The 11,379-nt window shown below is 46.0% G+C and overlaps 1 protein-coding gene across 3 annotated transcripts in view; it reads left to right on the top strand.

Moving 5' to 3' along the window:
- The window catches only part of ZBTB7C (zinc finger and BTB domain containing 7C), a 387,122-nt gene that overhangs the window by 223,771 nt on the left and 151,972 nt on the right, over nucleotides 1-11,379 (top strand). For 2 of the 3 annotated variants that reach the window (XM_023207587.1, XM_031934564.1), the window contains exon 3: nucleotides 5,542-5,603. Coding sequence is in view for 1 of the 3 variants with exons in the window: in XM_031934563.1 (XP_031790423.1) it covers nucleotides 6,205-6,212 (8 nt within the window). In the remaining 2 variants the exon portion in view is untranslated. Of the gene's footprint in view, nucleotides 1-5,541; nucleotides 5,604-6,080; nucleotides 6,213-11,379 lie in introns of all 3 variants that reach the window. The other variant, XM_031934563.1, reaches the window with a different exon arrangement.

Here is an 11,379-nt window from a genome sequence, read left to right on the forward strand (position 1 = left end):
ATAGTAATAAATAGTTACTATTTAATTACTAAATAGTAATAAATAGTAACTTAGTAATAAATAGTAACTATTTAATTACTAAATAGTAATAAATAGTAACTATTTATTACTAAATAGTAATAAATAGTTACTATTTAATTCAATACCTGTTTATTGAACACCTACTATATCTGGTGTTGGGAGTGTGGGGAATAGGAAAAGGCTGGGCAGAGTCTAGCCTCTAGACCTGCGAGGAGGTGGCTAAGTCTATTATAGATCCAGGGAGTGTGTACCTGGCCCACGGTGTATTCTCAGAAAGAGTGAATAAGGACTAGAGTCACTGCCTAATAGTCAGAGGTGCCCGGGTTGCTGGGGTGCACAGCCCTGTTTGCATCACCAGCTGGAGGCCCTGCTGGCCTCCCCACTTGACTTTCTCACACTGTCTCTAACATTTCGGCCAGACATCATTGCACTTCAAGTTGGGAGGATTGTGCAGGTCTTACAGTCCTCCAAGTCCCCATCATGGGGCCTGGGAGTCCAGTGGAGACTCAGTGATGCCCCGTACTTACTGGCCCAGAGCATTGTGTTTTGAAATAGTTGATTTTTTTAAATTAAGAAACTTTATTATTTAGAACAGTTTTAAGTTTATAGAGAAATTGAGCAGAAACTACAGAGAGTCCTTACAACATATCCCTCACCCTGTTTCTCCTATTATTACCATCTGTCATTAGTGTGGCACATTTGTTATAATCGATGATGCAATACTGACACATTGTTGTTAACTAAAGTCCATCATCCACTGGGTGCAGTGGCTCATGCCTGTAATCCCAGCACTTTGGGAGGCCGAAGCAGGCAGATCACCTGAGATCAGGAGTTCGTAACCAGCCTGGCCAACATGGTGAAACCCCGTCTCTACTAAAAATACAAAAATTAGCCAGGTGTGGTGCCGCGGGCCTCATCCTGTCTAGTGGCTGGTCCCTTCTGAATGACATTATGCAGGCTAAATTTCATACTAAACTCACAAGTCACATAGGTACAGTTGCAAAGGGCCCCTGAGTTCATGGGCTTGGTTTGAGCACTGCTTCAGTGTCTGCTAGCTGGATGGCGCTAAGACAATTGCTCAACTCCTCTGTGCCTCCATCATCTTGTCTATAACCCTCCTGCAAGGAGTTGGCAGGCAGGACTCACACCTTTTCATATCTGCATCCCCAGCAGGTACTCAACAAATGTGTTGAATCTATTCTACCTACCTGATACATACATGGGAAAATATTTCTTTAACCATAAACCATCATATAATTAATATCAATGATAATGTTAAGATTAGTATTAATGTTGTTACTTATAGAGTCTTGATTCACACTCAGTCTTCTTGCTCCTGATAATCCCAGGCAGTCTGGAGGTGGGGGCATTAGTGGCCACACAGTCACAGACAGACATTGCACTCCTGTCTTCCCAGCATCTGCCCTCACCCAAGGCAGAGGGAAGAGGGACCGATGAGGATATGGAGAGAAAAGGATGTCGGGAAAAGTCTTGGCGAACAGCACTCTGGTCAAGGGCCAAGTGTTTCTCCCCACGACAGCAGGCTGCAGCCAGAGCCCCTCCACTCCACTCCCTGAATGCTGCTTCCATTTCTCGCCTGTGGGGAAGAGCCAGGAGCATCTGTCCCGCAGAGGCCAGCCCTTGACAGACAGCACTGGCTGGTCACCGCGCCAAGGACTGGAGAGACAGAGCTTGGATGATGCCCTGCTGCCCCTTTCCAGCCATTTTTGGAGATTCGAGAAAACAAGTCATTAGTCTTGAGTATTCCTTAATGATCTAATGAGAGCAAGGCGAGCCAAGTCATCGGGATTGAGAGCACCCAGGTCAGGGCCTGGGAAGGCACCTGAAATGATTAAGAACCTTGTTCTGGCTGCAGAGGCATGAACTCATGCCGTATCTATCCAGAGGCGAGGGGCATCTGGAAGGATGGGTGGGGGAGAGGCAGTAACTGCTAACTTGGAAGGTCACTAGCTAATTTCACATTCTTAAAATCGAACCATAATTTTATTTTCCTAAGTTGGAAGAACCTGTGAGACCACCCCTTGTTTTGCAGATGGGAAGACAGAGGGGATGAGGCTTGTCCAGAACTCCTGTCAGTCTCCCCCTGTCTCCAAAGCCTAGAGTTTTTCTTTTTTACTTGTAACATTATTTTTTAGGCTTAAAGTACATTCCAAGAAAAAAAATCCAGGGCATATAAAAAAATTACCCATGCTATTTATTCACTCTCACTTGGAGAAGCTGTTAGCTCTAATGACCTTTCCAAATTAATAAAATCTGTAAATGCTCAATTGTTTATTGCACACATTGAGTTACACCTCTAAGTGACTGGAAGGAACTGAACATCCGCCTGGAATATTTAGCTCCAGGGCACTGCAGCCAGCAGTCATGCTTTGTGCCCTAGGCAGGGGAGCTATGGTTAGAATTCCCTGAGAAAGGAGGCAAGGCAATCTGGCAGCCATAGTATGCTCAGCCCTGAGCTACAGCCTGTGGTAGACAAAAAAATGTTAGCAATAATCATTGCTCAGGGTTCCTTTCAGGGACTTATTAGAAGAGACCAGATTTTCAGACAAGAACATAAGATAGTTCCTAAGCAAGTGATTGATTACAGGCTGTGGCATTCAGAGAAAGTACAACTGGGAGGGATCTGGAAGGCTTGATGAGGGAGGTGGACTTTGATGTGGACCCAGTAGAAAGAGCAAGATTAGGTCAGATGGTGGGCACAGGAAGGGGCTTTCTAGGCAGGGGCCATGAGGTGAACAAAGGGTAACAATGAGAGTGTAATAAGGGCCCAGGTTCCCAGCGGGGTGAGCAGGCAGGGGACACAGGGATAGGACTGGTTAAGCAGAAGGAGGCTGAGTTCTGGAAGGTGATGGAGTTTGGATTTCAAGAGGTGGGAACAGGAGAATCCTGTCTGTCAGTGCTCAGACCGCTCTCTCTGTCTGAGGCCACATTGCACAAACACGATGCTTACGAGCCATGGGCTCTGATAGTGTTTGACTGTGTCCCCACCCAAATCTCATCTTGAATTGTAACTCCCATAATTCCCAAATTCTGTGGGAGGGAGCCAGTGGGAGATAATTGAATCATGGGGCCGGATTCCCCTGTACCTCTCTTGTGGTAGCGAGTGAGTTCTCACAAGATCCGATGGTTTTATAAAGGGGCTTTTCCTCCTCTTCACTCTGCACTTCTCCTTGCTGCCACTATGTGAAGAAGGATGTGTTTGCTTCCCCCTCCACCATGACTGTAAGTTTCCTGAAGCCTCCCCAGCCATGCAGAACTGTGAGTCAATTAAACCTCTCTCCTTTATAAATTACCCAGTCTCGGGCATGTCTTTATTATCAGTGTGACAATAGACTAATACAGGCTCCCTGGCCCAGTCACACTGTCCACTATGTCCTTTGGTCCTAGTGAGTCTCCCTGTCCAAGTTTGTGAATGACACAGGCCACTCTGACTTCTAAAATGAAGACGGACTGAAGTCTTGCAGAGAAACAGTGTGGAGGTGTATGCTGTGCTATTGTTGCAGGGTGATTTTTATTTTAACCATTTGTTAAGTGTGTAATTCATTGAGTACATTCACACCATTGTGCAATCACCACCATCCATCCTAGAACTTTTTCATCTTTTCAAATGAAGCTCTGTCCTCATTAAACAATAACTCCTCATTCTCCTTTCCCTGCCCAGCCCTGGCAATCACCATCTACTTCCTGTCTTTTTTTTTTGAGGTGGAGTCTTGCCCTGTTACCCAGGTTGGAGTGCAGTGGTGCCATCTCGACTCACTGCAAGCTCTGCCGAGTAGCTGGGACTACAGGCACCTGCCACCACGCCCTGCTAAATTTTTGTGTGTGTTTATTTTTAGTAGAGACAGGGTTTCACCATGTTAGCCAGGATGGTCTCGATCTCCTGACCTAATGATCTGCCCGCCTCGGCCTCCCAAAGTGCTGGGATTACAAGCGTGAGCCACCACGCCTAGCCTTCTACTTCCTGTCTTTATAGATTTAACTTCTCTATACCTAGAGAAGTTAAATCCATATAAGTGGAATCATACAGTATTTGTGTTTTTGTGACTGACTTGTTTCACTTAGCATAATGGGCTGGAGGTTCATCCATGCTGTAGCCTGTATCAGAATTTCCTTCCACTTTAAGGCTAAATAAAATTCTTCTGCATGTATATACCGCATTTGTTTATCCATTCTTCTCCCTGTGGACGTTTGGCTTGCTTCCGTGTTTTGGCTATTGTGAACAATACTGATGAATGTGGATGTACAGATATCTGCCCCAGACCCTTGCAGGAGGATTGAGCTTTTTAAAAACAAAGTGCTTCCAGCTTTCAAATGATCAGGGCTGATCTGCCGGCCCTCCCTGCTAAGGCTCCACAAGGAGCAGATTGCCAGCTTGCCACTGCTTGTGTGCTAAGACCCTCCTCTCTTGAGCAGAGCTGCACAGTATCCTCTGCCAGAGACACAGATCGAAGCTGGCCTCTCGCACCCACTCCTTTCCCCATTCCGAGCTAGGCTGCTCAGTCTGCATTCGGCCAGTGTCAAGGCCTCTTTGCCTTCACTTCTTATCCTGAAGTGCATCAGTCATGTCGAATTTGTCCCTCGCTGAGGTAGCAAATGCTTTGTGCCCTTGCTTGGTAAGTTCTTTCCCCCATCTTTGAAAATGGATTTAGCCACGATTGTAAAAGCCAAGTAAAATCACTCATGAACAGTCTCCCCTCCTGCCCAAGGAGCTCCCCACTTCCCGACTCCCTCCAAAAATCCACGTATGCATCAGCAGAACTAAAGGGCATCCTGTCTTGAAGCATCACTGCCCCTGGGCGTTAATTGCCCAGACTCACATTACAACACATTACAGTGGTGACACACTCAAGCGAAATGCAGGAGAATTCACAGTTCAGGTTAGCGTTGTCATTAACTCAAGTCTTTGGTGTCAACTCCCTCCCACCCCGAACGTTCCTGCCTGGCCTCACAGTCAACCTCCACGATGCATTTTCTGGCCTTTGTTGGTTTGTGTCAGCTCTTGAACATTATTTAAATGTAGTTTGGGGTCCATGAATGCAATTACCATTGTGTTATTATTCAGAGCCAGATTGTTAAGATGCAGGCAGCTGTACAAGGAGATGCCCTGTGCTGTGAGGTCCAATTTAGGAAGGCCTTCCGAGCTGCATGCACAGGGTTGCTAGGCAACCCCATGCTACAGAAGTGGAGGCCTCACTCCGGAGTGGGAAGAAGCCAGGACGCCTTCAGGGAATTGGAGGCAGTGGTCAATCTGAGACTGGCACAGCGCCGGGGAGGGAGAGGGAGGCGGCGTGAGCTGAGCCCACGGGCCTGGAGGGGTGGGATCCTGCGAGGAGCGAAGGGCGCCCACCCAACTAGCATGCGGTGTGCCTGGGGAGGGGAGAGTGCTGCTGGGAGTGAGAACACAGAGAAGGTGCAGAAGCCTGAGGTCGGCCAGGAAACTGCTGAGGATACCCAGAGCAGATGCTAATATGATTCTCCGTCCCTTTCTTCTCTTTGCAGGAAATGAGCCGATTTGCAGAGAAACTGGTGTCCTGAAATTTAAAACTAAGGCGTCGGTGCTTGTGAGTATGAATTTTGCTTTTTTTAGTTCTGTGGCTTAACAATGTTCCTGGGAAGTGGTTGGATTTCCCTGTTAGAGGAAAAGAGCATGACCTGGATGGGATCGGCTTTTGGTTCTTCTTCTGGAAGGTTCCTCCCTCGGGGTGGGGCTGAAGCCAGGAATGTAAGGCATTGAGTTGAAGGAGGGTGGTTTGCCCTGGCTTTGCCCTCTAAGTGGAGAATGTTCCCACTGGCTCATGAAAGAGTCACTCCCTTGACTTGATTGCTGCGCGGGAGAGCAGGACTCTAGAAAAAATTGAGATTTGCATTTTTTTTTCACTTGGGGCCACAAAGAGTTTGTACAATTCTAAGTTTGCTGCTAGGTTGACTCCCTATTCAGAACAGTAAATTCTCATAGAGGCCGTTTAACAGTATGTTAAACTAAGTGCAGTCACAGGAACCAATCCATTAATCAATCTGAGAATGTCATTAATCACCAGGTGCCAGGCAGCACCTGGAGGCTCTAGGCAATCCACGAGAAGCAGTAGGCATTGGCTCTGTTTTGGAGGAGCTTTCAGTCCAGTATGGGAAGAGAAGATACCTGCACATGAGACAAAGAACTTTATGACCAGGTGTGTGCGCCAGCTCTGGCTGGCATGGCCCGGGCAGAAATGCTGGGGATGGGAAATGGTTAGGGAAGACTTCCTGGAGAAGGAGAGGCTTGAACTGGACTGATGGAAGAGGGAGGCCAAAGAAGGAACGGGCAGATGCCTACATGGAGGATGGCGTAGGCATGGGTCTGAGGGTGTGAGGGGAGAAGATGCTGGCGAGGTTGGACAGGGCCAGGTGCTGGAGGGCTTGGCATGGCTTCAGGAATGGTCCAGATGCAAAGAATCAGGATGGAATAAAGGATTCTTCACCTGTGTAAATAAAATTTAGTTTCTGCCAGTTTGTGGGTCACTCTATGACATGAAAATCACTGCATAAATTTTTCACAGACTTGAGGTTGTACTGGAGATCAGTCTATACACTGAGTAGATTACAGGAAATCTACATTGGAGATATTCCCTTTGTCTCAGAGAGAGAGAGAGAATAAGACACACACACACAGAGACACGCACACACACACACACACAGAGAGAGAGAAACTTCTCCAGACAGCTGCAGCCAAGGGCCACAAGAGCCCTGTGAGGCCACTAATGGGACCACATCCTGAGCTCCTGGTGGACAGTCACCAATACAGCACTCCCAATTGTCCGCTTGCTTTTCCCCAGAACCGCTTCTCACACAGGGAGCTCTAGGTACTGTGCTGGGATTTATTTATTTAATGATGATTAATTAATATTTGTCCCAAGCAAGCAGGAGAAGGTAGCAAGTTCTAAATCTCCATAACAACAGCCAGTATTCACATTGCATGACCAGTTTGCAGCACACTTGATGGTACTGCCTCATAGGTGCTTTACAAAGGCTCTGTCCAGTATTCCCGTTTTGCAGATGAAGAAACTGAGGCTCAGAATCGTTCAATATTTGCTCTAGTTTGCTCTGCTAGTAAGTGGTAGAGCTGCCTATGACGTCCACACTGACTTTCCACTGCACATAACTGGACATCGCTCTGATTATGCAACAGGCCCTTTTGGCCCAGCCCTTGCCTCCTGCTTATTCATCCTGGGGAAGAAGAGTAATTGTTGTGCTGCCCCACGGGGTCCGGTTGTCGGAACTCTCTCTGTTCTGGATATTCGTGTTTTGCTGTTGCTGGCTTTCGTGGGCCATATAATGTCAGACTGGTGGTCTTCGGCGAGGCAGGAAGGTGGTTATGGTGCTGCCTTCAAGGAGGAAGGCTCATGTGGCTTCCAACTCCTGGGACCACCCTCTGAAAAGATGCTGGAGGGCTTCATTTTGAGCCACTGGTGACTGACTTAGGTTGGGCTTCCTAGAAGCAGAGCCTGAATCAGGTTTCAGTGGGATGTGATGCATCCAGGGAGAGCTCTTAGGAAACACTTGTCAAGGAGAGAGGGAAGCTGGATAAAGAAGCAAGAGCTGAGTGAGAATGTGGTCTCAGGGTAGGTCTCCCTGGGTCTGGTCCACGTCAACTGCACTACAGTGATGTCTGACTTGGAGGCAGTGGGCAGGGCTTGTGTGTCCCCTTGTTTGTCAGCAGCTGCCCCCAGAGTATAGCTGGTAGTGCAGCCTCCAAAGCATCACCTTAACCAGGAGTAAGGATCCAAGAATGTCATGAGTGAAAGCTATGTGCCACACTCAGCAGCTGGGGACTGGGTACCCCCAGCACGTACAGAGACCTGGACAGAGCATCAGTTACTTTTATTCTCATGCCTGCGAGCACCACTATTGTCAAGACAGCCACATGTCATTTTCACTGACCTGGCAGTAATTTTCATTGCAGTAAGGTTGTATTTTGGGAGTATAAGTATTAAAATAGAAATCAATGCCGAAGTCTGTTTTTTTTAACTGAAAATAGCGTGTGCTTTTTTAACTGGAATTTTATTCTTAATAGACACTATCGTCTTATGGCTCTAAATTCAAAAGTACCAGAAGGTATATTGTAAAAAGTCTCCTCTCTACCTCTGGCCTCAAGCAGGCTCCTGTCCTAGAGACAACCAATATTGCCAGAGTTTTGTGTTACTTTCCAATGATAGTCTGCACCCAACAACATTGTGGTTTAGATTCCAAAATTTTGGTGAATCTGATGCAGTATAGAAAGGTGCCACCTTCTTGGGTCTTTAGAGTCAGCAGTTGGGGTTATTCCAGTAGGGATTGAACTGAAATAGGCCTTTTCTTTGGAGAGGGAGCAATTAATAGCCTGATTCAGCTCTCAGTGGAATGTTTAAAATGCATAAGAACTTTACAAACGTTTTCAAACTCTTTAGAGTTACTATATAAACAATTGATACAGTAATTGTAAATTACTTTTACTTCTAATTGCAAATAATAAATTATTTTTATTTCTAATTGCAAATAATTATTATTTAAAGCAAATTATACATACAATTTAAATTATTATTTAAAGCAAATTATTTGAGATACTGCGTGACAGCCCCTGGAATCCCCAAATATTTAAAATAATTTAAAATTTCACTAACTTCACTATTTAGTGCAAATTATTGAGGTCTCCCTGCATTTATCATCTGATGTCATTTGCATGTCGTGTATTCTGTTTCCAAAGTGCATTTCATTTTCCTGCATTGTCAGCACCGTGTGAATTTTCACTGTGGTTTCCTTTTATGAAGTGACTTGACTATAATTTGGAGGTACTTTGTCAACATAGGATCTGGTCCAAGATGGAATGAGTTCTTTTGGTGGTAAGCCCCCTCTGGTAGAAGGGGCTGAAACAGGAGCTAGGTCATCTGTCAGCACAGTTACACAGCTGATCCACACTGCCTGACAGCAGGCTTAGAAGACGTCTAAGGTCCTATCATAGCTGAGTCTCCTCTGTGCATCTTTGGTATCATCATGGCCTTTAGAGGCCATTTACCTCACTTGAATTCCAGGCTGTGGGGCTCACACTGGGCACTTATCTTCTGAAGTTTGGTCTTGAAGGCTCTGTTCAATACTTGTATAAATTTTCCAAATTGAGCTTATTTTGTAATCGTGTAGGCCTGGCAGATATGTTTTTCTCTTGCAAGCAAGCTCCCTTCTTTCAGTTCTCCTTCATGTTTACACTCTCTCTCAGGTTACAAGAAAATCCTCTAACTTGTTCATGACCTGTTCCAGACCCAAGACAGATTTTGGTGGCATCCCCATGAGGCAATGAAAAAAAATCTCATTTCCGTTCAAGAAATAGAATCATTATCTTGATTGAAATAATATCTTTCCTCAACCTGCAGCCAGATAAAGCATCAAATTGGTGGAGTTTCCTTATCACTGCACAGAGTTTGCAGGACACAGAATAATGGCCTGTCAGCTGCCTCTGGTGGGGTGGGTTCTGTAATACAGAGCCCGCAGCTCCTGGCCTGGTTTGGATTATACCATGTCTGGTGCAATGTAAAATAATTCAATTAATGGCGAATATCATCATATTAAAAGGAGAAGGTAGCATAGACCCTAAAACAGAGTAAGCAATAAATGCAGCTACTGTAGTGGTTGTTTTTATTAGACACATCTAACATGTATAGGCAATTGTGGGGGTGACTGAAGCCTACACATGTTTATATCCTTTAAAGATGTGAGTACTTTGGAACCTGCAACCCCTACTAGGCCTAAGATTCCAGGGCTTCAGTGGGACTGGGCTTGAGAAGGTGGACCAGGTCCTAGTTTTGGGTAGCAAACAGGACAGCTAGAGGCCAACAAGCCAATATATTTGGGAAGGGAGCTGAAAGAGCTGTGGGTGGGGAGGCAGGGGGTCTGGGTTCCAGTCCTGATTTGCCATCATTGTCATGCAGCTTTGGGCTCTTGGGGCCTCAGTCACCTCTTTGTTCAAAAAGGATAACATGGAGGTATCAGGAGAAGGAGGTGAGGCAATGTTTGTGCAAAGTCCAGGATACTGGCTGTACCTTTGATCCTTGCTGTCCCTCGTCCACTGAGTGGGGAGGCTCTGCTACAGCCCAGGCAGGTCTGCCACATGGTAAAATGCTGATTCCCACGCTCTTTTCTTATGCACTGCTCAGCTCACAGCACTCCTCCATGGAAGTTTTCCTTAGTCTTAGAGAGCAAGGGGATAGAGTGTCACATAAACAGCGTTAGCTCAGAGTGCAGTCCAGTCCAGTCCTCGTTACCTGCTTGCCCCATGGCTTGGCCTCAGTTCCCTCTTCTATGAAAATAAAGGGGTGACTCAAGGATCTCAGTGACTTACCTTTCTAAGCAACTACTCTATAACAGGCACTATTTCAACCATTTTACATTTATTAATTAACAATCCTCACAACAGTCCTATGCATTAGAAACTTAATACTATCTGCTTTTTACAAGTGAAAAGTAACAGAGAGGTTAAGTAGCTTGTCCAAGGTCACACAGCCAGTAAGTGCTAGAATTGGAATCTGAAGCCAAGCAATCTGGTTAGAAAACTTAAAATGAACTGCATCAGGACTAAATAATACCATCCAAACAGCCTGGGCTTTCATCAGACCCTAAACCATAATCCTATTATAGAGAGAAGCAGTAATAATAATTATATCTTTGTGATGTTCTAGGAGGCTGTAGAGATTGTTCCTATACCTGATGGGAGGTTGAATGATATTCTGACTAAGATACCTGATCCTGGTAGCTCAGATCTCTTGCCATGGATCCTGTAAAAGTGTTGCTAGCTGTATATACACTGTAGAACACCAAGGTATGCAGGCCTTGCCCTCCCACTTACTTGCCTTCATCTGGCCCACCCCCTATCACCCTGCAGAGCCCTCCTGGGCCCTTGGGGCTGTGCTGTCTGCCAAGACTTCCCCAGAGAAGGAAACCATCCCTCCCAAACACCACCCATGCCTGCTTCATTTCCCTCTCTCCCCAGGCATGGCATAAGTGACGTGAAAGCTTCTATCTCCAGACCCTTGTCTTCAAGAGGAGTGCTGGCCTGTCATTGAACGTGCCTGATTACCATGGTAATCACCAGCGAATGACGTGATTTTACAATATATTTCCATCTGAAATATGAACGGGTGTGAGGGGAAATCAACATTTATCAACAAGATAGGTCTAGGGAGATTAATATTGAATTTAGGATTGCTCAAGGAAATGGAAGGAAGGAAGGAGGGAGGGAGGGAGGAAGGAAGGAGGGAAGGAAGGAAGGAGGGAAGGAAGGAAGGAAGGAAGGAAGGAAGGAAGGAAGGAAGGAAGGAAGGAAGGAAGGAAGGA

Source organism: Piliocolobus tephrosceles, chromosome 18 (genome assembly GCF_002776525.5).
Source record: "Piliocolobus tephrosceles isolate RC106 chromosome 18, ASM277652v3, whole genome shotgun sequence".
NCBI lineage: Eukaryota > Metazoa > Chordata > Mammalia > Primates > Cercopithecidae > Piliocolobus > Piliocolobus tephrosceles.